The sequence below is a fragment of the Xiphophorus maculatus genome, chromosome 6 (assembly GCF_002775205.1).
Source record: "Xiphophorus maculatus strain JP 163 A chromosome 6, X_maculatus-5.0-male, whole genome shotgun sequence".
Classification (NCBI taxonomy): Eukaryota; Metazoa; Chordata; class Actinopteri; order Cyprinodontiformes; family Poeciliidae; genus Xiphophorus; species Xiphophorus maculatus.
In genome coordinates, this window is record NC_036448.1 from 19,291,622 (window position 1) to 19,319,332 (window position 27,711).

General features: G+C 37.4%; 4 protein-coding genes and 1 non-coding gene across 5 annotated transcripts; 2 read left to right on the top strand and 3 right to left on the bottom strand.

Moving 5' to 3' along the window:
• The first annotated feature begins 179 nt into the window (after nt 1-179).
• LOC102237517 (myosin regulatory light polypeptide 9) lies at nt 180-2,661 on the top strand. The gene is made up of 4 exons (XM_005799930.3): nt 180-286; nt 1,369-1,579; nt 1,773-1,934; nt 2,025-2,661. The coding sequence occupies exons 2-4, from the start codon at nt 1,396-1,398 to the stop codon at nt 2,195-2,197; spliced, it is 519 nt and encodes a 172-aa protein (XP_005799987.1). The 5' UTR covers nt 180-286; nt 1,369-1,395; the 3' UTR covers nt 2,198-2,661.
• Nucleotides 2,567-5,787, bottom strand: bag1 (BCL2 associated athanogene 1). The gene is made up of 7 exons (XM_005799931.3): nt 5,692-5,787; nt 4,741-4,869; nt 4,590-4,672; nt 4,395-4,508; nt 4,176-4,283; nt 4,020-4,082; nt 2,567-3,912 (listed from the first exon to the last, which is right to left on the bottom strand). The coding sequence occupies exons 1-7, from the start codon at nt 5,726-5,728 to the stop codon at nt 3,823-3,825; spliced, it is 624 nt and encodes a 207-aa protein (XP_005799988.1). The 5' UTR covers nt 5,729-5,787; the 3' UTR covers nt 2,567-3,822.
• Nucleotides 5,788-5,995: 208 nt separating this feature from the next.
• trnar-ucu lies at nt 5,996-6,087 on the top strand. Its single transcript is given in 2 exon segments — nt 5,996-6,032; nt 6,052-6,087. It is a non-coding gene; the product is annotated as a tRNA-Arg (tRNA).
• Nucleotides 6,088-7,738: 1,651 nt separating this feature from the next.
• On the bottom strand, nt 7,739-13,484 carry LOC102238033 (charged multivesicular body protein 5). Its single transcript, XM_005799932.3, has 8 exons — nt 13,416-13,484; nt 12,962-13,066; nt 12,830-12,876; nt 11,515-11,608; nt 10,123-10,194; nt 9,070-9,178; nt 8,670-8,785; nt 7,739-8,204 (listed from the first exon to the last, which is right to left on the bottom strand). The coding sequence occupies exons 1-8, from the start codon at nt 13,482-13,484 to the stop codon at nt 8,154-8,156; spliced, it is 663 nt and encodes a 220-aa protein (XP_005799989.1). The 3' UTR covers nt 7,739-8,153.
• Nucleotides 13,485-16,943: 3,459 nt separating this feature from the next.
• On the bottom strand, nt 16,944-22,619 carry LOC102238293 (delta-type opioid receptor-like). The gene is made up of 4 exons (XM_005799933.2): nt 22,408-22,619; nt 21,967-22,284; nt 20,500-20,852; nt 16,944-19,463 (listed from the first exon to the last, which is right to left on the bottom strand). The coding sequence occupies exons 2-4, from the start codon at nt 22,209-22,211 to the stop codon at nt 18,925-18,927; spliced, it is 1,137 nt and encodes a 378-aa protein (XP_005799990.1). The 5' UTR covers nt 22,212-22,284; nt 22,408-22,619; the 3' UTR covers nt 16,944-18,924.
• Between the last annotated feature and the right edge of the window lie 5,092 nt (nt 22,620-27,711).

A 27,711-nucleotide genomic window follows, 5' to 3' on the forward strand; every position in this document is an offset into this window, starting at 1 on the left:
TGGAAAATAGTAATGCTAAACATTATTTTTTTAGGGAAAATGACAAAACACTTTATCATGGCTCTACTTGTTAACTTCAGAAAATGCATTCCCTTCTATCACTATAGATAATCATTTATTTGTTAATTGTTTTTTCTAATGTTAACCTAAAGTAATAGGGACGATTCGGAATGAATGGAACATTCCAGATAGTTGGTTCTTTCCAGCTCTGCTCCCCTCTGACTGTGGGATGTGCTGATAGCTTTGTGTACAGCTATTTTTCTACACATTTTGCATTTTTTCTAAGGTGGGTCAATCATTTTCCGTCCAAAGAACGCTCACGAAACATATTGGATTTAAGAACAAGCAATATATTTTCTCTTTGACTTCGTTGTAGCTACTATTCTGAAGCTAACTGTTATGTAGGTCAGAGGAGATGGCTAATATGTTTTGATTAAATTATGTTATATACGAAAAGCATGCTGGGTTGTACATGGATTATTGCAGAGGAGAAGTGTCAGTATATATAACCCCAGAATTAAAGACTTGGTTTATTTAATGTATTTTACGTTTGGCACAGTAGCGCTAGCATAATATGTTCTGATGATCTTTAATAACAACACAAATAACTTGCATAAATATGATTATATTACATCTGAAAAAAAAACGTTTTTACAAAAATATGTATATGTCAATATGTGATTATGAAGAGGTTCTGCAAGATAGGAATTCATGTATTTTATATTGATTGCTAAATTTCCTACGTCCTTTGAATGCGGTCTAACAGTTGCCTTCACCTCCAGTTTTCAGTGGGAGTTTCACTCTGAAATTAAATTAAACAGGCTGTAGGATCTCATACTTTTGATGGAAAATTGTAATAGTCAAGTAAACAATACCTTATATGCTTACAGCGAGATCTGGATAAAGTAAACAGAATATGAAAAGTTTTCAAACTTTTTTTTGTTATCCAACTGTCTAGTTTTCCAGATCTGACCATCCTTCTCAGCCTCCATTCAGCTGTCCATCACCCATCCATCAGTTTACTTCTTTGTTTTGCCCATTCATCTGTCCGTTTTTTATCTGTTTACCCATCTTGTCAATTTGTTTTTGTATATTTTTCCATCCATCTTGAACCTTTGCACTATACTTTGAAAAAGACAAAACATGGACTAAGAATTCTGGAAATTGTGTGGATTCTTGCAACTATTATAAAGTCCAGCTTGTCAGCTCTGTAAAAAGTATTTTTACAAAATAAAACTTTTTGTGACTTACTACTTCATAGATAGTAATTTTGTCATCTATCTGCCTCTAAAGGTAGATAATTGAGCTAAATGATTTCATATTGCTGCCCAGCCCAGGCTGACGGCTACACCGTTGTCTCCATTACAGGTAGAGAGGGAGCCACCAGACGGCAACATGTCGAGTAAAAGGGCCAAGGGGAAGAACACCAAGAAGCGTCCCCAGCGGGCCACCTCCAATGTGTTTGCCATGTTCGATCAGTCTCAGATCCAGGAGTTCAAAGAGGCTTTTAACATGATCGACCAAAACAGAGACGGATTTATTGACAAAGAAGATCTCCATGACATGCTCGCCTCATTAGGTGACATTTGTAATCACAGATATTCCTGTTCAGCTGATCAATAATAAAACTCTTGATAAAGGCATTTTCCAACATAAGAATAAAAAATATTTAAAAACACGATGTACTATTTCATTTTGTAAAGCCATTCAAGTTTAAATATGGGACTAAAGCAGAGCAACATTAACCTTTTGTTTTGTTTAACATTTGCCAGGTAAAAATCCTACTGATGAGTACCTGGAGACCATGATGAATGAAGCCCCCGGCCCAATTAACTTCACCATGTTTCTGACCATGTTTGGAGAAAAGCTGAACGGCACTGATCCAGAGGACGTAATTCGCAATGCGTTTGCCTGCTTCGATGAAGAGGGCACAGGTATGTTGAACTTTCACCGAACTGCATTTTCACTTCCCTGACTACAAGGTGAGGAAATCAATAACATTTCAACCTGTTTTCTCCTCTCAGGTGTGATCCAGGAGGAGTACCTGCGGGAGCTGCTCACCACCATGGGCGACAGGTTCACCGACGAAGAAGTGGACGAGCTCTTCCGCGAGGCGCCGATTGACAAGAAGGGCAACTTCAACTATGTAGCTTTCACACGTATTTTAAAACATGGCGCCAAGGACAAGGACGATTAGTGACGGGGGATGTTCCTGTTGAGGTTCATTATCTACTCCATTTGCATCTTGAAACGGGTTAATATTTTATTTAGATCAGCTATATCCTTAGTTTGGCTCATGAAAAAGCTTCTCTGTGGTATAGTCTGTTGAAGGTCATTTGTTTAAGCTGCTTCCTGGACCTCTGGGTCCCCTTCTAATCTTTATTTCAGAGCTCATTTTGCACATCTTTGACAACATTTCAGGGTCCAATTATGTAGGAAAGGACCCTCGTGGAGAAAGCTGGAAATAAACTGACACGAGGTGTTTACTTAAGACTAAATAACTTGTGTTTTTGTAGGAATGTTTTGACATTAAATTGTGTTCTGATACCAGTGACAGAATCTCTGATCATTTTTCAAAACATTTTATTTCAAAACAAAGGCAGATGCTTATGACTTGTCTTTCCATTCTACAAAAGAAGACAATAAATTTGACCAAAACTGCAGGTGACTCAGGATTTCTTTATGTGAACAAATGAAGAACTAATTCTGCCCATAGTGGGCAGTGTTGTTGACAGTGGGTGTAGTTTCAATGATTTCCTTTTTGATGCATTAAGCAGCAGGCTTACATGTTTAAAATCTACAGTCAAAACCCCAAATAAGTTTTTTGTGTACTTAAGAAAAGTTCTGAAAGTTTAGTAACAATTGCTTTAAAAATCCCAAATTTAAGTATTTTCCTTTTTGTACTAAAACAAAAAACGCTTTCATGTATCCAGGGATTACTTTATATATGCACCTACATTCGAGTGAATGAACCTGACTAACCTACAGATTTAGGAAGGCTTCTGGGAAAATTTCCCAAACTTTAAAAGTACCAGCCATGATAAGACCTGGGATCATTTGCCTTCGTTTGTGTGTTCTTGTGTCCAATGACGACACATCTCATTTACGTGATGATTGGAGTATTAAACATGTAAGCACCCAACTTCAACAATATTCAATATAACTACATTAATGACAGCTGCATCCAGGTTCAGTGTTCTTAACATTTCCTACTGTGATGATTACGTTCCTACGCAATCTGAAAAAGTAAACACATTAATTTTGGTATCTTTCAAGTCTGGATTAATGGCGTAAAAAGACAAAATGGAAAATATTCTATATTCAACTGCTAAAACTTGTATGAAGAATTCTTCAAATTTGACGAAACAAGACTGAGAACTTTGGAAAGTTGATTCTGAAAAATATTTGAGTCCCAGATTACTTTTTGACCTCTTGATTTCAAGTAGCAGTAGGGACAGAGGATGAAAGAACGCAACATAAATGTGGCCTTGACCTCAAGTACACATCTAACACCTGAAAAATGGATATAAACCACAAATGCCTTTGCTGTTACAGAATGGGTGCAAGCCCCTGTAGAATCGACCTCAATCTTGAACAAGACTGGAGTGTTATGGTAGAAAGCACATACACTGCAGAGGTCCAGTCTGCATTCAGACACCAATGTTGATAACCAACAGCCCATGTTTTCAAATGATTGATTGTTTGTCCCATACAGCACCCTCTTCACAATAAATAAAGTAGGATCTGCTTCTTACTTGAAGCACTCTGAGACCTTTGCATTGCTCACAGAGCAACTTAAAGCACACAACATAGGAGAGTTGATTACTCTGCCAGGGCCAGGTTTTTAGACTGGATCTTTGATAGGTGGTCTGATATACAAGCCTCGATCCTGTCGCACTGAGCCAGAAAATCCTAGAAATATACAATGATTGTAGTTATTTTTTTTATCAAGACTGTTTTCAATAAAACCTGAATGTGCCTTTTAGAAAAAAAAAACACAAAACTGCAGATAGGCTAACCTGCACTGCTTTCACAAGACCCTTCTTCTTTGTTCTGCAGTCGGCAAAATTTTCTGGGATGGCCTTAAAAGAGAAGATGGTAATATTAGGTCATACAAGTCACAATAATAATAATAGAAAAACACCACATGAATACAAAATAGCAGAACAGATTACCATGGCATCTATCTGCTCCAGGATTTTCATGAACTGCTCAGCTGCTATTTTTACTCTGTGATCTAGTTTACTCAGCGCTTCTGCCTGGAGGTCTTTTGCAAGGAAGCCCTAAAGAAAGAAAGAGCAAAGAAATATTGATGTTGACAATAGACTGAAAGACATGTTATTGACAACAATGATTAGTAAACAAAAGTTACCATGCCGTAACTGACTGCTTACATTCTTTAATCCAGTTAATTCCCCATCTACCGCCTCCAGTTTCTTAGCTGTCTGCTCCACAGACTTTTCAATTTCTTTCAGCTTCTTTAGTTCAGCCTCTTCCTCTGGGCTGTTCTGTTTGTTTGCAGATTACAGTGAGTATCTCCTTATTTACACACCATCAGACACCAGACATGGTGCACGTAAAGTCCTCACCCGCTTTCCAATCATCATGAGTTTGCAGCCCTCTTTTACTCCACAGCTGGAGAGACTCGCTTCCATGTCCTTCAGAGACTTTCCTGCAAAATTTGGTGTTAGAGATTAAACAGAAAATTCAAGTTCACTTCTGAGTTCAGTAATAGCTTACCTTTAAAAATGAGTTTCTGTGAGGCCGGTGGGACACCGGTAGCTTCATTAAGAGCATCTGACAAGTCTTTAACAGTGGGCTCCGTTCCGTCCTCTTGACTTGTTAGTGTGATGCTGTGTTTAGTTGATCCTGAAAAGGAAAATTAAACTAAATTTGAGAAAATATTAGCACCACTACCTAAAAGTGTGATCATTGTTTCATCAGTAAGTTGAGATTTTGAATTGGAAATTATTGTTGTCAATAACAATAAATGACTTTGTTTCGCTTTTGATTATTTTTGATTCATGAGAGATTTTAAGTAACTACAAATTAATAACAATAGTACAAAAAGTTACTATCTAAAAATATTTTTACTTGTTATTTTCATTTTAGGTTTTGCTTAGCAATGAGGGTAAGCTACACTAGTATTTAAAAATACATTCCGTCATTGTGTGCTTGTTTTAAATGCTGGCCTGAGAAAAATGGATAAAGTATAGCAAAACATGAGGTAAAAGACTCAAATCCTTCGAAGCTGCATGGTGTGATCCTTTTACTTTTTAAATAGTACTGCTAGCATAAACATCAGCGACAAAACAAATCACGTCTATGTTGCGCGATTAAGATGGTTTTGTACATCATAACGTGACAAAATGTATTCAAAACATGTCACATTAATAGTGACTTATTTAAAACATACACAACTGTTAAAATAACAATGCAGTTTAGAACAAAAATAAATATAAAACACCGATTTCAATCAACCCCTAGCTGTAATTTATTTAGTCGAAACTAACCAATTTACTGGATCTGTTTTCTTTGATTTTGAATGTTTAAAATGTGATAACCCCATTCAAATATGAACTGTAATGAGATACATCAGCTTAGCATCACCTGGCACCTAACCACGCTAAAAAAACAACTAAAACAATCATTTAATGACAAACTTAACGTTATAATGTAGAAGAGTTTTACCGTATGCGACAGTCACAGTAATTGTTTGCGCTGACATTGTTGCGTTCTAGCTTCCGTCCTCACATACAACGCTAATACAGCTAACTGTTGCTAACTGCGAACATTTCCGGTGAACACCGGAAGCACTTATTTATTTAATTATATGTCTTTATAAAAATATTTCTATATAAAAGTACATACATAGGAAAATTAACTCTTCAAAATACTAATCATAAGGTTTTATTATTGTTAGATATATTTATAAACATAGCGCCAAAAAGTACATGTGCGATCACCCGGGAGATCTGACACGGTTTCTCCAACTGGCTCTGTGGCGCAATGGATAGCGCATTGGACTTCTAGCAAAACTCTAGAGAAGAGATTCAAAGGTTGTGGGTTCGAGTCCCACCAGAGTCGCACTTTTCAGGAAAGTAAAACAAAATTTTTAATTTACCTTTTTAATTTGCTTTTAAGAAATAGCATGTTTTATATTACTACCCCTTTCTTCCGTGAGGGGGTCAAAAATGACCCGCATTCATGTCCTATGGAATTGAATGGGAATCTTTGTCAGGAATTTTTTTTTTTTTGAGAAACGGGGAAGACCCAGGGCACGCTGGAGGGACTATGTTTCCCAGGTGGCATGGAAATGCCTTGAGATTCCCCCAGAGGAGTTGGAACAAGTGGCTGAGGAGAGCGAAGTCTGGGCCTCCTTACTTAGGCTGCTGACCCCACGACCTAGCCCCGGATAAGCGGAAGAAGATGGATGGATGGATGGATAAATAATTGCACACACATACATACACTCACATGCGTGATACACATAGAATACAGACAGTAATGTTAGATAGCTTGATTAGCGAGCTAGTTTCAATGAACGCACTCTTTCGCACCCTGTCCCCATGCCCACACACACATAACGGATGTTGACATTGTCCATTATTGACGTTTCATCATTGTAAAATTGCTGTTGTTGTCATTTTGTTTTAAAAATGTTCCACAAATTGTCACAAATGTTCTATAAATTGTTCTAAAAACATTTTAAATGAAAAATGAAAATATTTCAAAAATGAAATAATTCTTGTGTGAAATAAAACTCAGTAGAACGTATTATACGAAACATTATTTTGAATCAAAATGACAAAAGTAGCATAAAAACACACTGATTGTAACCAAAAAAGTCAAAAAAGACCCAGTCATGGAAGACTGTATAGTCAGTCACTCACGCATCAGAGGGTTAAAGACTGAGAAAAATTATTAAATGTCAAATTTAGATATTGATAAATTGTCAAAACTGAGCAGTCACAAAATATTTGTTTTACCAGCCTTTATTTTTTTCCCTGTGATTTTTATAAGCAGACTGCTCTCAACATTTTTGTTTTTTAACCTTGCAATGAGCTAAAATACTGAGCCTTGCAAAAGACATATACGGAAAAACATGTTTTTATTACATATTTATATAGTTTGAGCTATTTATTTTTATTTTTTGGGGATTTTGTAAAAGTAACTCTGGATCTCTGCAAAATATTAAACAAATTAAAACATTTTGCTAGCTTCTGCAAAAGAAGAAACCTTTGCAGAACATAGTGAATGCTTAAATATTTTTCTCCAAAAGTTTGCTTTGTCATTAGCTTTCCGTTGATTTTGTAATCTCCAACACCAGAATAAAATGTTCCAGGATGTAACAGTATTTCTACAAAAGTGTATCTTTTTTTCCCTTGAGAAGTCCAAATTTTCTTTCCAAAGGTTTTGCAATAGCTTGCACAAACAGAATACATTCATGGGATATAGCTGTAGGTCACAAAATAATTCAAAAGAAGAAGACAGGTTTTGCGGGATATGATCAGTAATCATATGATGATCAGATCAGTGCAAAAGCATATTTATGAATGCTATCTAAACATTGGTTTCAACACTTGTTTTTAATTTTTCATTGTATTTCTATATTGTATTACTTGGTAAATAAGTTGAAGGGTAGTTCAGCAGGAAAACTGTCCCTAATAAAGAAGAGACAAACCCCTACAGAGACAAAAACAATACAATTATTATTAATAAATTACAAACACAACGCTAAGATAAAAGACATCATTTATTTTGCACGTTTCAAGTACCCCTGCAGATATTTTAAACAAGCAGAGCGAGGAAATCAGCTCCACCTTGGAGAACTCAAAACCAAGGTGGTTTTGTAAGGACTTAACTGTAAGGACTTAACCGAGACAAAGCTCATAAATAGACAAATAAATTAATAATAAGTCATGAACAAAACCAAAAAATTGGTGAGGACAACAGGTCGAAAACGATGGTGAATACTGTTTTTAAAGGCCACATGCTAACATGGTAGTAGTAACCATAGTAGTAACAATCCAACACCAGGGCAGCTTCAAAAGAGTAGTGTGTTCATATCCAACAGGTTTGCATGTATAAATGTTACTCTACATAGAAAAGTGTTTTCAGTTGAAGTGCAGTCGTCTTCATGCCATCTTTGTTTACGAGGCAGGAATCTGTGGAAGGCCAAACTCATCCACCAAAACCCCGTCCTGAAAGAGAAACAGAGAGAGTTTTCTATTATTGTATAATTCATTTATTTTACAGAAACTGCCTAAAAGACACATCTTACTAAACTGAGATTTATTTTTAAAAAAAGGGCATAGACCTCAACTATTACATTTATGTCCTTGAGATCCCTTTTTCTCAAATATAATTTCTGAATAAAATAACGTAAACAGACCACTGTGTGGATTTAGGGGAACACCTACTCATATTTCTACTAGAAAAAAATAAAAAATAAAAAGCAAACATCCTTTTCCTTCCATTTTAACATATACTTTGTATTAGTTTAACACATAAAATCCATTGAAGTAACATTGAAATTTGTGGCTGTAATGTGATAAAAAGCAGAAAGGTTCAAGTAATACTTTTACAAAGCAGTGGAAAGGATACTGCACTGCGAGGCTTAAATGTCACACTGGATCCGTTGATAGCGGTGATAACTGGACCGCTACCTTGTTTGTCTTGCTGTCGCTGGGAATTCCTTCTGGGATAGACGGAGCGGCCGACGCTTCGTCCAAATAGGAGGTGTCATCATCCAGCAGCAGCTCATCCCCCAGGGCATCCAGCTCTGAAACAGTTTCAAATCCACGCTTATTTTGGAAAACTAAGAAAGCCGTGATTATCATTTCCAGTCAAATTTACAATTCATTTCATCAGTTCATTTTCAGCACAGCCCATCCTGCTTAACGTGGCTCATTTCTTTTGCTGTCGGTGAGGCCGGCAGACATGACTGATTTGCAGGATATTATTTTCTCTCATCGCTTGTACCATGTAATTAGAAGTCTGCTGTTGATGCTTTCGCTCTCATTAACTGTGATCAGTCATTGTGAAATACCCATTCGCCCAAAATACCTGCTTCAAGATCCTCCTCGTCGATGTCTGGAGTGCAGTAGCTGCGGCTCAGGGACTCCTGCACCTCACCGGCTTCCTCCATCATGTCTTCCAGCTGGTCTTGTAAATCCTGCGAGTCCAAAGAAACAAATTTCACATGAAACAAACAATAAGTTAAAGTTATATGAGAAACAGAAGCTATTTCCAATTAGCTCTATCCCTGTTTTTAATGCAACACCTCGTCCATTAAAATTTCACCTGCTCTTCAAGTTTTACTTAGCTTTCTGTGCATCCCTGCGTGCTGCTGAAATTCTTAATTACACTTAACATACCTTTGTGTTTTTAAGTAAAAACCACTGCAAGAAAAGTCTGACCCATCTCAAGAAGTACTGCGAATAATTTCAAACCATTTTAAGAAAAAATGACAGTCATAAAATTGTAAAAATAATTTCCACTTTGACCGCTGGTCCCATCTTTTTAAAGTGCTGAGGTCTCCAGCTGTGTGTTTCCCATCTGTTTTCTGATAACCTGTTTCAAGCAGGATCTCTTCTGCCAGCTGGGTTTTCTGTTTGCTAGCCCTCTGTTGCTTTCTTAAAAAGTATACAGCCCTTTGGAGAAAAAACCAGGACAGAAAGACACAGACTTATGGTGAAGATGTGAACACAAGCTTGTGTTATGCTTATGAGCAGAATGGTAAAATCATATACTGGCAAAACAAGGGTGTACAAAGTATTTTCATTTGTCATAAAAACACTGTTTTCCCATAACGTGATCAAATTAAACAGTAAATATTTCAAACATTTTGAATCAGAGGTTAAGCTACAGCAATGAAATCTTCATTCCTTTACAATTTTTTGACCCACAATTTAGTGAGGTAAAGTAAAAATGACATTCCTCTTGTTCATTAAATGCTGTTTAACCATGCCAGCCTGCTAGTTTTTTATTATTGTTTCCTAAAAATCCTAAAATATTTGCTGGTGTATCAAAGAAAATAATGTTCCTTGTGCTAGTTGGCAGTCTTTTGTAACAGAATCAATCAAAGGACAGGAGAAGAAGAGTGTGTCCCAAACATACATCGATCTGATCAAGCTTGACGTCCTTGTAAGCTTTTTTCATTTCCTTTGCACCGATCTTCATCGCCTCCACCTGGGGAGAGAAAACAGGCAGAAGAATGTATATTTAGTCGCCGCCACTATAATCGGACTTGTTGAGAAGAAGACGGGTCAAGACAAATCTGTGTCCTGTGATCTTTGGACTGTAGAACAAAACAGGATTAGATGACTGGAGGTTTAGCTGCAGGGTCTACTCTGGTGTTTTAATGTCACAAAGATGGCTCTCTGTCAAGACCCTGTCATTTCTGATGTCTTCATATGTTTGTAATGTGAGCCATTTCTTTAATATTTTATCATTCACTGAACTCACCTCCAAATGTTTCTATAATTGTTAATCTAGCCTAAATTGTTTTAAATACAATGGGAATTTAAAGTAATTTGGTGAGCAATTTCCAAAGGATTGCTGATAAAAAAAAGATTAAAAACTAACATTTGTAAAATCAAAAGAAAATTAAACCCATATGTTTAGATCCTGCAGGGTGGATGATAACCAAAATAGCAATTACACAAGCACTGCTGGTTACCAATGCGTTGTGTTTATTGTCAGTTGGGCTGAATGTATTAAACTTAATAATCTAAAAGTAATTTACATGCATTAAAAAAACAAAATGATTATATTATTACACTCTAATATTTAAATTTTCCCATTGACACAATAGGCATACTGTTTGTTTGAGCTCCTTTCTTCATTTAAGCCTCAGTCTAGTCTAGCCTGTAGCATGTAAATTATATGTATTAAATGAGGGTTCAAAACGTGTGTGATTGGCCATTTTGCTTTAGCACTCACATTTCATGAATAACTATGCTTGTATTCAGCATAACACCAAATAGATGATATGACTGAAATATCTGACAAGGCAAATGACATGCAGATAATTTTCAACAACAACTTCTTGTTTTGCTTCTATTCTTCGGTTCATTTGTTGATTTCATGATTGTAAAATCTCCAGAATAGTCTGGTGTTTTTCAGTCTTTACAATAATTTTCACATTGGAACAAAGGCCATACTGGCTGCTGCAACTCCCTGTCTGTCTGTGTCATGTTGCTTGCTTTACATGTTGTGCTCAAAGTGAGAGCTGAGCAGAAAGCAGATGAAAATTTTACAACGTCCAAAACAAGAGCACAAAGTTTATGGCGCAGGACAACAATATTTGTTTTCCTTTTTCTTTTTAAAGATTTGTTCGACTATCTGTTTGTCAATTAAACCAGAGATAGGATCTTTTATGTCATTGGTAACAGTTTGGTAACAAAAAACAAGGCCTTAATTTTTATTTTTATTTTACCTCTAATGTAATATCAGATCTGGACCTCCCTAATCCTGATAGATTTCTTATTCACAATTTTAGTCTCTTACTGTAGTTTTTGTGTCCTTCAGAGTCTGGATTGTGTAGTTAGCTTGCTCCATATTGAATGACTGCTGGGCCAGCTGCTCCCTTTGACCTTCATACCTGAGAGAAAAAAACGGTACAAAAGTTTCAGACATCTCATCCATCCACTGAGCATGTTTTGACATTTAAATAAACTTGCACTGTCACCATCCTACTCGTCAAGTTCTACATCCCGCAAACAGTCGCAATTTGTTTTCTTAAGGACTTTTTAACCATTTCATCTGTCACATTCAGAGATAAGCAAAAGCGGCTTCTCAAATGCTGTCCCCTCATCCTGAAACTCCCTACAGCGACACTTTGAAAATGTTAAATTTTAACAGCCATTTAAAGACGAGTTTCAATGGACGTCTGTTGTTGCTTTTGCTACTCATCTTCTCACTGGTGTTATATAAGTTGGCGTGTAGATTTATTAAAAAGTCCCTCTTCAAAATGAGGTTGGGAATCTCAGTGAGGCTAACCTGCATAAGTATAGGTGACATTTTTAAAGCCAGAGCAACATGTCTTAAGGAACAATATTATAATACTTTTATATTCCTATTTGGAGTTTAAAAACATTTGTTTGGAATATAATAAAATAAAACAATCCTTTAATTGCCCTCCGATGAGGAAAATTGTAGTGTATTAGCACTTGAATAAAAAGTAAATGTAGACCCTGTAAATACAAGTGAATATATGCATCTGTAGAAATTGTGTTTTTCTTTGATACAAATATGTAATATGTACAAGAATATGGAGATCTGACAGCAGGAGTGTGAACAGTTTATTTGGTGGTTTGGGGGGATTACTGGTGAAGCAGTCTGATTTAAAATTGATCATTGTTCAAGATTACAAAAAACACAAATTATAAACTAATTTAAGCTGAAATGACTGAATTCTGAAGGTTACAATGATGAGAAGCTAGCCAATCCTAAATGCCCTCTGATGCCACAAAACTCCATCCAAGAGTTCCTGAGTGTTACTACCTACCAGGACCTTTTTCTGAAGTAAACTGGCTTAGTAACTTGGTTTTAACCAGATAGTTTAACCTGGAAATAGTGGGTGGAAAACAAATGTCTCCTGTTGTCAAAACCCACGTTTAAGCAGCCGCTATTTCTTGTTCTTAACTCACTTTCATCTGTCATTTGTTTTCATCTCGCAAATAATTATTACAAGAGTTTATTTTGACCATACTATGATGCCCAGGTACCACATTTTGAGAACCTTAAATGTAGTCAATGAAGTTGTTGCAAATATTCATTTGCATCAGAGAAGTAGATCCAATGTCAGTCTGAGTATACTCACATTCTCTTCTGCTTTAGGACTCTCATGGCCTTCTGCTTCACCATATTCTGCATTCAGGATTAAATACAAACATCAACACTCGACATGTTTTCCTTTATTCAGAAGAACAATTTCAGCAAATCGTTTCCATACCTTTGAGGGCCCATCTCTCATCTTTTTCAGCTGATCTTTGTACTTCAGCAGCTCGGCATCGAGCCTGCCCACTTTCTTTTCAATGGACTCTGACCTGGCATCCACCTAAAAGAGGATGGGATCAGTTGAAGGTAATGATTTCCAGCATCCTGTGTTTAAAATGACCTGCATTTGTGAATGTGCTTGCATTAGAGGTAACAGTGAGGTAAAGGCTTTTCAAATAATTGAGGCTAGCAAACACATTCATTGTTCCATATCTAACGCAGCAGGTTCGGGTGTAAAAGAGCAGATGCTTTGTTTGTGCTTTATGTCAGCGGGGATAATTAACAGTAAGCTGTGAGGTAATTAGCACAGTATTGACAGCATTTCTGTGGCCGTGTTAGCTAAGTAACGCCGTCGTTGGTCACATAAAGCAGCCATAAACAACAATACCTCTGATGTTGACAATACTCACAGTGCTGATGCAGTCCGACAGGTTCGGAGGAGGCGCTTTGGGCTTCCCGCGTCCGAATATTCTGTTCATTTTTCAAAGTCTTTAATTACCTTGAGGTTTTTAGTTTCCTTTAAAATAAATGATAAGCATCAAACGGAAACGATTCATGCATTGGAGCCGACCGGAAATAACGGTGCAAACGCAAAATCGACATGATTGGTTAGTGCGGAGATCGTGACCAATAAGAGACTGGACTACATGTTGCCGCCCAGCGGTGAGCTGAGGTACTGCAGATTTCAAAGAAACCCTTTTGTCCCAACAGACATCATCCATCATCAGTCTTTGTTAGTTCTCCTCTGCAGAGGGGGCAGGCATATAATGGAGACTTTAATCAAGATTGATCTATCCATCTATCAATCACATTCTTTAATATCATTGTGAATTATTATTTGTAAATATGTGTATAAATAGTAACTATTACAGATTTTTCTGTCGCTTTGATACGTTTCTCACATCACTTTTAGACATTTGCGCAACAGCTAGTGCGTTTTTCAAAACAACTAGTACAAACTGCAAAACATGGTTGATACTCACAACCATGTTGTCCACTTTGCAGAAGTGAGTCAAAATGGAAAGTTTATTTATCAAGAACCAAATGCTATGAATGAAAATGTTATCAAAATCTAAGTCCCAACAACGTATTTATGAACAAGATAGTCAAATGGCTTAGTCTTGTTTTATGACAATTGTCACAAAATAAGAATTCTGATGCAGTTGCAGGTTTTTTTTTCAATTTTTTTATTGCTTTCATGCAGGCGTCAACTCAAGCTTCACATTTTCAAGACTACCACACAGGCCTAAACAGCAGCACTCGTGGAGACACATTTTGTTTGCAAAAGGCTTTAACCGTGCCAAAAATAATTCAAATGTGACACAAAATCAAATCTTGCCTTCAAACACTTGCAACCAAATCTATGAGCTTTTCCAGTCATCTCATAATGGACAAAATACAGCACTAGTTCAACATGTTTGCAATGTATAAATCAAGTAATGAAATAAAGAATATTGGTTTTATAGTTAATGACCAAACTGCATTCAGAAATATATTTGCTTTTGACTGACATGGCAAAAGCAAATGTTAATGTTATAAGATCAAGTTCGTAACATGCAAACTGCTCTCTTGATTTAAAAGGACATTTGTGAGGCATTTCGAAACAAAAAATAACACCAATCACCCATAAATCTTATTTATTGCTCTTTTGGAGCACAAAACATCCTTCTAAGCAAAACATTCACAATTTATGTTTTAATCAGTGACCCAACATGCACCTCATGTGGAACAATTTTCTCTTTGAAAAGTGAGGCTTGTCGGATTCTTAACACGAACAAGAATCTATTACACAACCCGCTACATGTAAGAGCTAATTCACATGCAACTTGACAGACATACACTGAGAAAAGAAAAAAAATGCTGTAATCTTTTGTGATTGGAGCTGACAGTTTCATCAATTCACCCAAGGACAGATTGATTTCATTTCTTCGTTTCTGACTCTGTATAATGATTGCACCAATAGGACTGTAAGCTGCTCCAAGAAACATGGATTTGAGAAATTGTTGAGGTGAAAGAAAAACTCTGCAGGGGTCCAGCTCTTAGCCCCCAGCTTTGCTTCCGAGTGGTGGTGTCTACCACTCAGCTGCAGTAATCCCAAAGATCTCAAAGGTTTCCAAAGTGTTCATTTCAGAGTGAATTTCTTCTTCCCTTGAGAAAATATTTGACAAGTGCTATTTAAAAAGCATAAAGAGTTTTAGCGCTTATTCAGTTGTTTCAGATCTACATTATGTAATGATCTGCTCCCTTTTGAGTACAGCCACTTAGTCAACTAACTATTTTTAAAAAAATATTTCTTTGTGAACAAAACCCTCAAAGAATGACCCAATCAATGAAATATACTCTCTATCATGGAAAAAGTTTTTGACAAGCCTGGAGTCCTGGCTCATTTAGCTGCATCACTCATGTTTTTGTATCACAACCTTGATGGAAAAGGAAATGTCAACTGTCTCAATCAGTTTAAAAGCTTCACAGTTACCCTCGCAGATGGAAACACAAGAAACAAGGTGATGACAGTATACAACAGGGGATAACCAGGACTCTTCATATGAGGTATATTTCTGTGAAATGACACTTTATCAATATAATGCAAGGAACGTCAGTTGCCCTAAAGCATATCAATAACATTTGGGATAAGGGAGACGTGGAGGTTTTTAATTATCCAAACAGGTGGCTTAGAACAACAACTTGCAGTTAACAGCTTGAACACAGTGAGAGAACAAACTCTGAGAGTCAGAGCAAGATTTAACAATTTTACACAATGTCAATTTTTATTTGCTTTCAGGATATTTTCTCTTACGTAAAATAAACAACAATTAAGATTTAAGATTTGGCACAGAAAGGGATAACTAAACAGGAAAACAAAAGAATAGGTTTGTAGATTTACTTTGGTAGTGGTATTATTTTATGTTGTTTTTTTTTAGATTGTATGACTTTCTGTTGAATCATCACACCAGGGTAAGCGCATAAATATGATAAAGAGGGGAATTTTTTTCTGGAGCTTCAGCTCCTGGTAGGGTTTCTCCAGGGCAAATTGGCCTTTGAATGAGAGGTCAGGTGATCCTAATGATCAAGCTTTTGCCTCTGGAGCTAGAGGAAGCACCCTCTATTTGTGCCCACTACCATAAGAGAGGAACATCAGGATCCAATTCCATGCAAGCTGGGTAACAGGTGAGGGCCAGGCCTTTGACAAGCTACTTCCACTTGACGTAATCTGGCTTTAGGAATGTGCAATGTCACTATTCTTTCAGGTAAGTTGGTCTCACCTCTACGTACATCTTGGGCTCTTGATCCAAGCTCCTGCAGGTACTGGACTCTCTCCTTCCCAGGAGTTGTCCAGTTACTGCCTGAGGTGTCAGGCAGGAGTGGAGATACTCACAAACCCCTGACTGTGCGCCTTGATTTTAGAGTTTTCTATAATCAGCAACAGACTTTGCGACTTCAGGACAGATTTATTTATAGGCCTCTGGCACCAGTCACTCCTTAAAGAATTTTCCTGTTGCCTGACAGCAACATGTCAGGTTCCATGTTTCCACTTGTTGATTTTTCATGTTGCTTCCCATTTGCTGTCATTATTTCTTTCAATTTTAAGTTAAATTTAAATTTTTTTTGCAACAATTAAGACTGCTTACCTGCTCCCTGCATTTCCAACAAAATCTACACACCACACACTGTCATGCTCAACTTATGCTTTGCTCTTCATTCACAACTATCTACATAAATCTGTGTCATATAGACAGAATTGAAAGAAAACAGAACAAAGACATAATGTCTTTGATCACTTTAAAACCTTGCAACCATTAAAAGCAATTCCAATTAGAAATAATTTATTTGAATTATGACATGTTTGAACTAATTTAAATTATAATTTCTTCTTGCCCTTTAATTGTGACATGACTTGGTGCGACTCACTCAGATCTTCCTGTTGTGATTGCTTTCAAAGATGGATTGAAATTTCAGTGGCTTACAAAAAACTGAAAAAATGTGGGTGGCTTTTTGGCAATAATGACTCAATCGTGAAAAAAAAACTGTCTTAAACTAATTTCTCTGTACACTTTTTATGTGTAGCACAGGTGTCACGCCTTCAGAATAACTTCTTCTCGCGTCTTTGATTTAACGTAACCTTGATTTGTCAGATTGGGACAGTTTTTATTCTCTTTTCAAATTCCTCTGCAAGGCCACAGCACAAAGTCCCTTACAATTAATGAAACAAGCCTTGGACCGCCACCGTCTTTCAGTCAGCATTCTCACCATGGAAACGCTGCCATTGTATGTGAGCTGAATTGAGTAATGCAAAAAAGAAAAAAAAAAAAGCAGTCATGGTAAGGTGAGAAATAATTTCATGGGTGATTTGTGTCTTTTTGGAACCCATATGGATGTGAATAACAACTGCATTTTTGTTTTTTTAACAGCCACACTGCCAAAAAGAAAGGAAAAAAACTAATTTCCAACTTTTTTACTTATTTATTCTGACTTAATACTGCATTTACAAAGCGTCATTTGACACCCAAAGCTAATATACATTGAAATATCAGATGCGACACGAGGGGCACTTTTTGCATGCTTGACTCCCAGAGCTGAGCTCAAATTAAAAGATTTTTGTTCATGACTAAAGTTTTAAAATGTCAAGGAAACATAATATGAGAGACAACACTGACTAAAATAGTTGGGATATCAACTGTAAGACTGATAGTTTGACAAGATACTATCATAAATATGAGTAAAAATAAAATTAATAGAAGAATGAAGGCACAAAAACAAGGCACAATAACAACTTCCTAATAGCACTACTTCAGTAATATAACTTTGAAGCTAATCTTTAGAACATACACAATTCAATTCAGTCAGACTGACCACTATTTTACTGTATTCAAGAAAAAAGCAAGGCAGTAAAGTCTCAGGAAGATTTTTTTGCAATAAAAAAGCAGGATGCATATTTCAGCTAATATAAGCCAAGCTTTGTGACATTAAATATATTTTATGTACACAATCTAAAAAGTACTGTGCTTGTGTAAATTCAGAGGTTGGTGGTTATTAAAGTTTCCTTCTAGAACACTGCCCATGTGTGTGGTTAAAACGAAGTCTGCATATTGATATTTAAATTATCCCTCCAGTATCACATAATAGGATTCATCACACATTCACAAGTGCACAAATACCAAGCTATAAAGATGAAGTGCTAAGCAGAAATTTACACCCAGCAAGATAGTTTTGTGCTCATTAGACACGTGCGGATGTATTTTATTTTACATATATGCTATCTTCATATTGGTTTTAGCCTTGAAGTTCTCTCAGCGTTAAGGAGATACTGAATATTTCACAAAGGTGTATCGTCAAAAAGGAGTTGGCAAATATATTGTACTCCAAATCACAAAAACACCAATTAAGAACTATTGATAATAAGCTGAAAAAATGCTTACAATTAATGCCTTTCCTAAAATAATCAGGGAATATATTTTTACTCTCTGTCTGAAATTGCAGTAATTGTGTATTAAAGCAACGTAGTAATAATTTCCCTACCAGAGTTCAAATACTACGGTCCCTTGTTGCTAGTTTGATTGGATTTTTTAACGCAAATTAATAGACTGTAATTTTCAGACATGTTGGATTTGCAGGTTGAGGTTGCTTCCAAAAGTTCAAATTCTGACTTCATGGGAGGATCATAATATTGAATTTTGATATAAATCGAATGCATACCTAGCCTGTTGGAAATAAAACAAAACAAAAAAAAAAACATGCAGAGATGTTGCTTTCATAAATGAGATGAAGTGGGGTCAAATCACTCTTGGTTTTGGTCTTTTCATGGGATTTATTAATCAATACTGATACTACTTCTCAGATTGTGGTAGTGATTTGAGTCAAACACAGATCAATGGAGTCCTCCCAGCTCTGGTACGGCCTGGAGGACATGTTCATGGCTAGTCATACGGGCCTGGCTTGTCTCCCGTCACCCCTCCCTTCGGTGGCGCAGGTGTGATCCCGAAGCGTGCTCCTCACTCTGCTCACCCCGTGACAGTCACCATGACCCCGCCCTCCAGGGCAGCAGAAGTCTCTGAAGCACCTCTTAAAGTTCTCATCCAGGAATGCATAAAGGATGGGGTTGAGGCTGCTGTTGGTGTAGCCCAGCGCCACGCAGAAGAAGTAGGCAGCCATAACAGCGGTGGTCTCGGGCACGTTGGCTGACAACGCTTTGACCAGGATGAAGATGTGGATGGGGGTCCAGCACACCACAAATACCGCAACCACCACCAGAACCAGACGGGTGATCCGTCGAAGGTTGCGGTCTTTCTCGCGCGAGCCAGACAGGAGGCGCACGCTCTTCAGCCGCAGCACCATCAGGGTGTAGCAGACAGTGATGATGATGAGGGGCGCCACAAAGGCAAAGATGAAAACACATATCTTCATCAGGGTGTCCCAATAGGTGTAGGGATCAGGGAACTGTAAAGCACATTCTGTGGTTCCTGTTAGTTATGGAAAAGTTGCAGAACAATTAGAAGAGAACATGTAGGGAGTCAGTTACAAATACACAAAATCAGGCAGAGTATTCTGCTTTAAGAGATTTCAAATCTTGGTCTTCTACAAAAAAAAAAAAAAAAAAAAAATCAGCGGTCAACAATTTTAAATATGTTCTAAAAGTTTTATAATTTTGAACTTCTTATCTTTTGATACATAGGCCTTGTGCTTGTAGATTCCCTACATCAGGGGTGCCCAAAGTCGGTCCTCGAGGGCCAGCATCCTGCATGTTTTAGTTCTCTCCCTGGTGGTAGTAACAATCTTTTCAGCATGTCAATGTTCTTCTTAGGCCTTCTAATGAGCCGTCATTGGATGGCCCTTGAGGACAGACGTTGGGCACCACTGCCCTATATTAATGTATAGTTTAGCTTACATCCTGCTAACGTCTTGTCTGGAACCACAGACCGAAAGTACATGGTACCTCAATGGTATCCGTGCCCTGCAAAAGTTTGAACCTTTCACATTTTGTCATAATACAACCACAAACTTTTGTGTATTTTATTATTATTTAAAGTATGCAGTAGAACATATTGTGAAGTGGAAAGATATTTATGCCTAATTTTTGTGATTCACTTTCACAAATGAAACATGGAAAAGTGTGGGGTGCATCTCTTAAAAATCTCCTGAGTCTTTATGGTCATAATGTGGCAGAATGTGAACAGATTCAGGGGGTGTGCATTCTTTTGAAAAACTCTTAAAGTGCAGATGTAAAATCATTTATCACTTAGCACTGCAAAGTTTTGAGGTCAGATTGAAATTATGAGTCAGTGATCTAATAGCTTTCTGTAAAATAAATGTCATAATTTTCCTGTCAAGTCTGGAAGCCTTTGTAGACTTTTATAAAATTAAAGAACATCTTTTTCAAGAAATTGAAGCAGTCGGCTAGACTAATTAGGGTCAAATATTCTTGAGAGAAGTTATATTTTAGATTGGCTTTTGGAATACGAAGGAAGACTATAGAGAATAGAGCTGAAGCTGATGTACCGTTGTTGGTGTTGGTGTTGCCAAGGACCATGGCAGGAATCCCAGCAGCCGAGGACAGAACCCAGATGATCACATTGATGATCTTTGCCTTCACTGGCGTACGGAAATCCAGAGCCTTGACCGGGTGACACACAGCAATGTAGCGATCCACGCTCATCATCGTCAGGGTGAAGATACTGGTGAACATGTTGTAGTAGTCGATGGAGATGAAGACTTTGCATGCCACCTCGCCAAACGGCCAGGAACTGAGCAGGTAGTCAGTGCTCTGGAAGGGCATAGTGGTGGTAACCAGGGCGTCGGCCACCGCCAGGTTGAAGATGTAGATGTTGGTGGCTGTTTTCATCTTGGTGTATCTGCAGGGGGTGAAGATGCAAACACGGGGTACAAAGGCAGTTATGGTGTAGCTGACTTACACTGCACACTGTAAAAAGCTAAAAATAATTAAAGAGTTTAATACAATTTGGTGTTTTCCCTGTTATGATGATGGATGCTGTATTATTTTAGGCCTTCAAATTGTTCATTTGAGTTGTTCTTTCTTCAGGGTGGAATAGTTGTGCAAAATATTTATTCAGTCTTTAGGTATGACTTTGACTCATTAGAAAAAAAACAAAATATTTTTATTATAAAAATTGATTTGATTGATTTACTTAATTATTTGGGAAAGTTCCAGCAGGCATTTCAACATTGCACAACTTTTTCACTCTGTTCTTGCCTTTGTAGAACTCGTTTGTACACATTCCTATTAAACATAATTAATTTCTCAGGTACAGCCTGTATTTGGTGCTTTTTTGATGCGATATTCTGATTCTTGAGAAAATATTGTGGTAAGTAAGATACACCTTGGATTTCTTTTAATGTAAAAAACAATCAGTGTAATAAAGGGATGGGATCGTAATTTTAGATTAAATTGTTCAGCTCTCCTGCAGAAATTCTGACGCAAAGTAAAACTTGTGGACACTTAATTAAAAATATAATAAAGATCGGTCCTTTCATCCCTCTTTTTCTGATATCTGAATCAGTATTCAAAGCTTTGCATTGGGCTTCTCAGGACTTCCCGTGTAATTGAACAGATGACATTTACTAATGAAAAATAAGCTGTGCAGCTTCTACAAACCTTACAGCTTGGAAGGTAGTTCAAAGATTAACAGAATAAAAAGGAAAACACATGCTACTGTTTCAATAGGGTCGAAATCCACAATCCCACTAAGGAGACAAACAGAGACAAATAGAGAAAAATCCAATATATATGTAAATAAAGAAAAAAAGCAATTATTTTTGCTACGTGATGTACTAGTTGAAATTACTTAAACAGAAGGCATTCATGACTGCCGCTGAAAAGATACTCATCAGTCTCACAATAACGCGCCGCCTCTGTGCGCGCATGTTGGCTACGTGGGGCGCCTGACACTTACTGACATGTCACAGAAACCGCACACACACACACGCATACCAAGCATCCAAACTCACCTGATGATGACATACATCACCAAACAGTTGCCCACCAAGCCCACCACAAACACCACCGAGTAAACGGCGACTATGATGGGGATGATGGGTGACATCGGCTCAGGTTCCGCGTCCCAGGTGCCGTTCGGGGTGTCGTTGAAGATGTCCGACAAGCCGGGCTGCCAGGTGAAGTTCGGGACGCACTGCCCCGGCTGGCCCAAGGGACAGCGGTCCTCTTTGAAAATGTGCACCACGCCGCTCTCCATGGTGCTGAACGCTGGCTCTCCTTCTTCTGCTGTTGCTGGGCGCAAACTCACCACCGGAAAACAAGTGAATCGCCTAATTAGGGCGGAAGAAGGTAGCATTTTCAGTTTAAACAAGTCTCAGTTTGTTGTGAGGAAAAACTACGCGCAAAAGCTCCGCGCTCAAGGACATCTTCACACAGGAGTAAAACCACCTTACCTCTTTTTAGTCCTTTCCTTCCCCTCAAAAAAAAAAAAGCTCCTTCGAAAGAAACCAAGGCTGATTAGGACTCTTTGAGGACTCTCGACCAGAAAATCGGTTGTAGAAAAATATGAGCAGAAACAGCAGGTTTCTGTGCAGAGTGTGCAGGAAGAGGACAATTCACAGGCTGTGCCACCGCTGCGCGCCCGAAGGTGCGCACTGGAAGCCCGCACTGCTCATTCAGTGACATCAGAGCCTGAGCCAACACATATGACAGCCAGCAGATAGATAGGTTCAGACCATATGTAGTCAACTTCTGTCAGACTTTACTTAGATTTGAGTGAGTTTTGCATTACTAATGAATCCGCACACAGGCGATAGCATATAGATTGTGACCTTTGCAAACTGTGCTGTCCAAATCCTCAAAAATTTTCAAACTTTTATTTTTTGCATTGTGCAAATTAAAGTTGCCAAAATGTCCAGCAGAACATATTTTCTAAAATTTCATACCCTTTTTTACCATAGAAATGTTAAAAATCAAAGTATTAATGGCATGAACAGTATCATGACATGGGAATGCTGCCCCTCAGCAAATACCAGTCAGATAAGAGCAAAACGCTATTTTTTGGCTTGTAGCAAGAAATTAACTCTGCACATCACCCTGGATGTATTATTTCCTTGGTGAACCATGGTAGTGTTGGCATCATGCAATGGATTTTTTAATCTACCAGAGAAGAGGAAGTTCTGTAGATGAATTTTACTCAATAAAAGGCAGTTTTAGGAGAAAACTTGTTAGAAGCTGCAAAAGATGTTTGTTTTGGATCTGTAATCTACTTAGAAAATGACCCTAAAAATACAGCCAAAGCTACAACTGAAGGGATTGGATCAGAGCACATTCATGGTCTGATCAAAAACCAGACAAAATGCAATTTAAAATCAGCAGCAATACTTGAAAAAAGGTGCTCACAAATTTGACAAACCCAGTCTAATTGAGCTTGTGCAGAGAAAAAAAGAAACACAGACATTCTCCAAATCACTTGCTGCTGTAATTACACAGAAAGGTTAAAAAAAGCATCAATTTAGGGGATTGAATACAGATGCACAACTCATTTTCCATGCATCACTTTGTGTTGCTCTATCAAGCAAATTCCCACTGTTTTTGATTACAATATGAGTAAATGTGTAAAAAGTATGTTGTGTGAATACTTTGGCCAAGACATTGCATGACCTCAGTGTAAAACAAGCACCTAATTTAAAAGGTGTTATTGTAGTTTTCATCAACAGGGTAAGGATTTCATAAAGTATTACGAACAAGATTATACACAAAAACAAGGAGGAATTTGGAACGGCTTCAAAGAAAAAAATTAAAAAAAAGACTTAATTACCTCCTTAGCACCTTCTGACTCATTTTTTTTATCAGCGCTATTTTTGCTCTGAACAAAGTCGACTCCCAATTTCACCAAAGATTCTTAGCTGTGTGGTCTTGTTGCACACAACCTCTTTCATGTGCATCATTGTCCCTGTTTTATCAGTTCCATTTTTCTCTCCACCGTGACACCACCCTCACAACAACGTCACAGCTCTGAAGGTTCAACATGAAAAGACACCGAGGATCTAAATGAAGAAAGCTCCTCTTGACTTAAATCACTCGAGCAGCTCCTCTACTCCTTCCTGCAGGAGATATGAGACAGGTTTCGACCAGCGCGTCATTAAGCAAGTGCTGTTTCCCTTCCCTTTCTTTCATGCACTAACAGTAGTTGCTTAGAGACCCATCACAGCCAGGTGTTTGCTTGAGTGACAAAGGCTTTTCGTCATTGTGTTCCCACATTGTCAAGACCGTCCTCGCTTGACTTTGTGAGGCGGCCCCTGTCTGTCAGTACAAATATATGATAAAAAAAACTAAAAAAAAAGAAAAAAACTATCTCGGAGGTCCAACTTGAACCTTGAACTGAGAGCGAGTGAATCACCTCCTCTGTTGTGCGAGGGACTCAGTGAAACAGTTGCAGTGTTTACCTTTAATCTTAATATTGCAGTGCCAAAGGTCTGTTTATTCACAGATACAATCAGGTCTGCCTCTTCTGGCACTCGAAGCAAGGCTTTTTTTTTATTTCAAAGGGAGGATGGCAAATGGCTTTTTTGTTGCCTGCGGAAAAGAGGTCAAGGGTAGCGATGCTTTTTTACAGCGCTTTTTTCTCTTTACGCATAAAACTTTGGGTACTGTCCATTCAATTTGGCTAAACACAAGGAAGTAAGATCCTGGTTATTCAGATACAGTCAATACATGAGGTATATCAAGAAATGTAATTTAATTTCAACCTTTATAATGCATTTTCTCTAATTGATTTAGGGTCAAAATCAATTCAATTCAGTTCAGCTCATTTATATAAAGCACCAATCCACAAAAAAAATGGTCTCAAAACATTTTACTAACAAGCAATTTCAATCCTAGTTATCAAATAGTGAATTACGTTCAGTTCATTATTCAAATTAGTTTAACAGACTGCATTGAGTCATTAACTTGCAGAATTCACTCCTCCTGGAACAGCATGTGGTGACAGTAGACGATCGCCTGCGTTGTGTTGTTGACTTTACATCGATCCCTCATGCCGACGTAGCAACAGTGGAGAGGAAGAAACTTCTGGCTGAACCAGAACCTGGCTCAGTACTGGCGGCAATCTTTTCTGTCTGACCTTAACCTTGTTTAGATGGTAGGAAGCTAACACCTAGTTTAAATTTGTACTCCCCGTTTCTTTAGTTTGCAAATTATTGAAGCTGTAGGTTATAAAATCAGCCCACACTAGAAAAAGAAGGTTTAACAGTATCATTAAACTCTCCAAATTGGAATGACTTTCATGACCATGAGTGGATGGAAATTTCTAACTGCATTCCATAATTGATTTTACATTATTTTTATAACAAGACACTCATTTTACGTGTATTTCAGCAGCCATTAACTGTTTAAATGCATTATTTTCTCCATTGATCCTTTCCTGCTTCCAGGATAAATACATTTCTGTAATAAGATTTTATAAATCACAAAGCCATACAGATTTATCAAATGCTTTTGATTGTTTTGTAAAATTGTCCCGACATCTAAACTGAACAATGCTTATTACTTTAAGAAAATTAAAGTAAAGTCGTTGGCTTTGTTGCAATAACTAAGTATAGCAAAATAACCAACTTGTGTTTTCCCATGTCAAAAAAAAAAGCGAGGAAAATTGCTGCAGAAAGCTTGGCTTGGTATTGATGTTGCCAAAAATAACCATAATAAGTTGAGTGGTAATTTTATTGATTCTGACGTTGTTGATCTAAGAGCAGATGAATGCTGGAAATGAGAGTAATGAGAGGAAAATGAGTGAAAAGTGGTGAATCCACACACTTTCAGAGCTACTGATCTCTGTACAGCTGGAGGACAGCAAAAGCAGTGAAAACTTTTAAATTACCCTTGACAGGACATCTATTAATAATATTCTCTACAGTTCTGGTTTTCATATAAGTGGCAATAGGGAGGCCATTGTTGAATGGTAAATGGACTGAATTTACATAGCAGGTTTCTACTTATATGGACCTCTCACACTATAGGCACATTCACCTCAGTGCACTCAGAAATGTGCGTCCACTTATACACTTAGCAGCATCATAATGTGAAAACGCTTTTCTTCAGCAATTCATTAAATTTTCTTTCTATTTTTCCAGTTCACAACAAATATCATCTGAGGAATATAAACAGGTCCAACTTTTTTTAGAGCGTTGTATAGAAATACACAATAAATTAATCAAAACAATTCAGTCAAGTAGACACATTCAACTCCAAGTACACACTGTTTGATCCAGTTATAAGACAAGGTCAAACGTTGGCAGGTATTATGAATAACTGACTTTTTTGAGTTTTATTTAATGTTATATTATTCCATCATCAGACACATTCCTGGAATGTTGCTTTGACTTATTCATGAATGTCTGAGCCATTTGGGGGTGACTAATCGTTTGTTCATACAATGTGCCGCCCATTTAGCCCAAGCTCCGTCTTGGAGCTTCAGTGTTCACCTGAGCTCCCGCCCCTCACCGGACTGGCAGCAGCACCAATTAGCAAACACCTGGTGGAACTAAGCATCTACTGAGCTTACAAACGGCAATGTTCCTATAAGAACGATTATAAACTGCAAAAATGGACGGCATGGAGAAGTAATGTTGTCGTGATGGACTGAAGGGGAAAATGGTCATAAGTTCTTAAAAAGACAGAGGCCACATTCAAGGGATCAGATGTGGCTATGATGTAAGTCAAATGTCTTTTAAGTTGTTTTAGATATATACATCATTTTTATTACAACTGAAGGTAACATAGTTCCTTGATTGTGCTATGAAAAGACACTATGTGCCTGGATAATATGTTGTACTCCTCCTTTAAAGAACTCCAGCTGATTCCATCGAGTCACTGACATTTTAGCAAGTCCTCCTTCTAAGCAAGCATGTGGCGATAGTGGATAGGGAAACAAGACAGAGTCAAAGGGAAGGATGAATGAGAATACAGGGCGATCCTGGAAGGAAACCTGTTAGATACTGCAAAGCAATCAAAACATGAGGTTCACCCTCCAACATCACAGACATCCAACCAGGGCTGGAATGATTTAGAATGAAGCACATTCATGTTGTAGAACAGCAGTGCTAAAGTACTGCTGTTCTACAAATGCTGTCTTACCAAAAATGCTGCTTGAACATTTAATCAAGTTAATTTATTAAGAAAAATTTATTAAAAAAATTATCTTTAGATGGGAAAAGTTGATAAAGGTGTACCTCATAACACTGGCAACTGTAATTACACACTATCACTTCAAATAGCAGTAAATATATATTGAAGTTTGCGGTTGCAACTTGACAAACTGTGAAAACTTTAGAGCGGTATGAACAACTTTGCAAGACATTTCAGATACAAACAAACCTAAAATACCATTGACATTCAAATCTAGAACAATATATCATCTGACCAAAGATAACACTATCTTTGGTCAGATGATATTGATTACCTTCAATAGCAACTAACTATTAAAATATAAAGCATGTAGGTTGAACACATTGAGTTGATAAAAACCTTTGATTTTTACATTAGGGAAATTAAGAAATTAAACATAATACCCACACAATGTATGCAGTTTCTCAAAAATTATGACACAAAATGTATACATTTATACAACAACAAAAGAGTGTGACTGTCTGTCCTCATCACTATGTAACAAGAGGATTCTGATTCTAAACTGCCTGTTGAGTAATGCAGAAAAAGGGCCTGTATATTTTATACTTCAGTGAGGGAGATAGATGGTCCTT

Coding starts and splice junctions, on each gene's coding strand:
- LOC102237517 (XM_005799930.3), top strand. CDS start 1,396: ATGTCGAGTAAAAGGGCCAAGGGGAAGAACACCAAGAAGCGTCCCCAG. Junction 1,580..1,772: donor TGACATGCTCGCCTCATTAG/GTGACATTTGTA, acceptor AACATTTGCCAG/GTAAAAATCCTACTGATGAG. Junction 1,935..2,024: donor CTTCGATGAAGAGGGCACAG/GTATGTTGAACT, acceptor TTCTCCTCTCAG/GTGTGATCCAGGAGGAGTAC.
- bag1 (XM_005799931.3), bottom strand. CDS start 5,728: ATGTCAGCGCAAACAATTACTGTGACTGTCGCATACG. Junction 4,509..4,589: donor TCATGATGATTGGAAAGCGG/GTGAGGACTTTA, acceptor GCAAACAAACAG/AACAGCCCAGAGGAAGAGGC. Junction 4,083..4,175: donor TGGAGCAGATAGATGCCATG/GTAATCTGTTCT, acceptor TTCTCTTTTAAG/GCCATCCCAGAAAATTTTGC.
- LOC102238033 (XM_005799932.3), bottom strand. CDS start 13,484: ATGAACAGAATATTCGGACGCGGGAAGCCCAAAGCGCCTCCTCCGAAC. Junction 13,067..13,415: donor TGTCGGACTGCATCAGCACT/GTGAGTATTGTC, acceptor ATCCTCTTTTAG/GTGGATGCCAGGTCAGAGTC. Junction 11,609..12,829: donor GTCCTAAAGCAGAAGAGAAT/GTGAGTATACTC, acceptor TTTTTCTCTCAG/GTATGAAGGTCAAAGGGAGC.
- LOC102238293 (XM_005799933.2), bottom strand. CDS start 22,211: ATGGAGAGCGGCGTGGTGCACATTTTCAAAGAGGACCGCTGTCCCTTG. Junction 20,853..21,966: donor GTGATGTATGTCATCATCAG/GTGAGTTTGGAT, acceptor CACCCCCTGCAG/ATACACCAAGATGAAAACAG. Junction 19,464..20,499: donor CAACACCAACACCAACAACG/GTACATCAGCTT, acceptor CATAACTAACAG/GAACCACAGAATGTGCTTTA.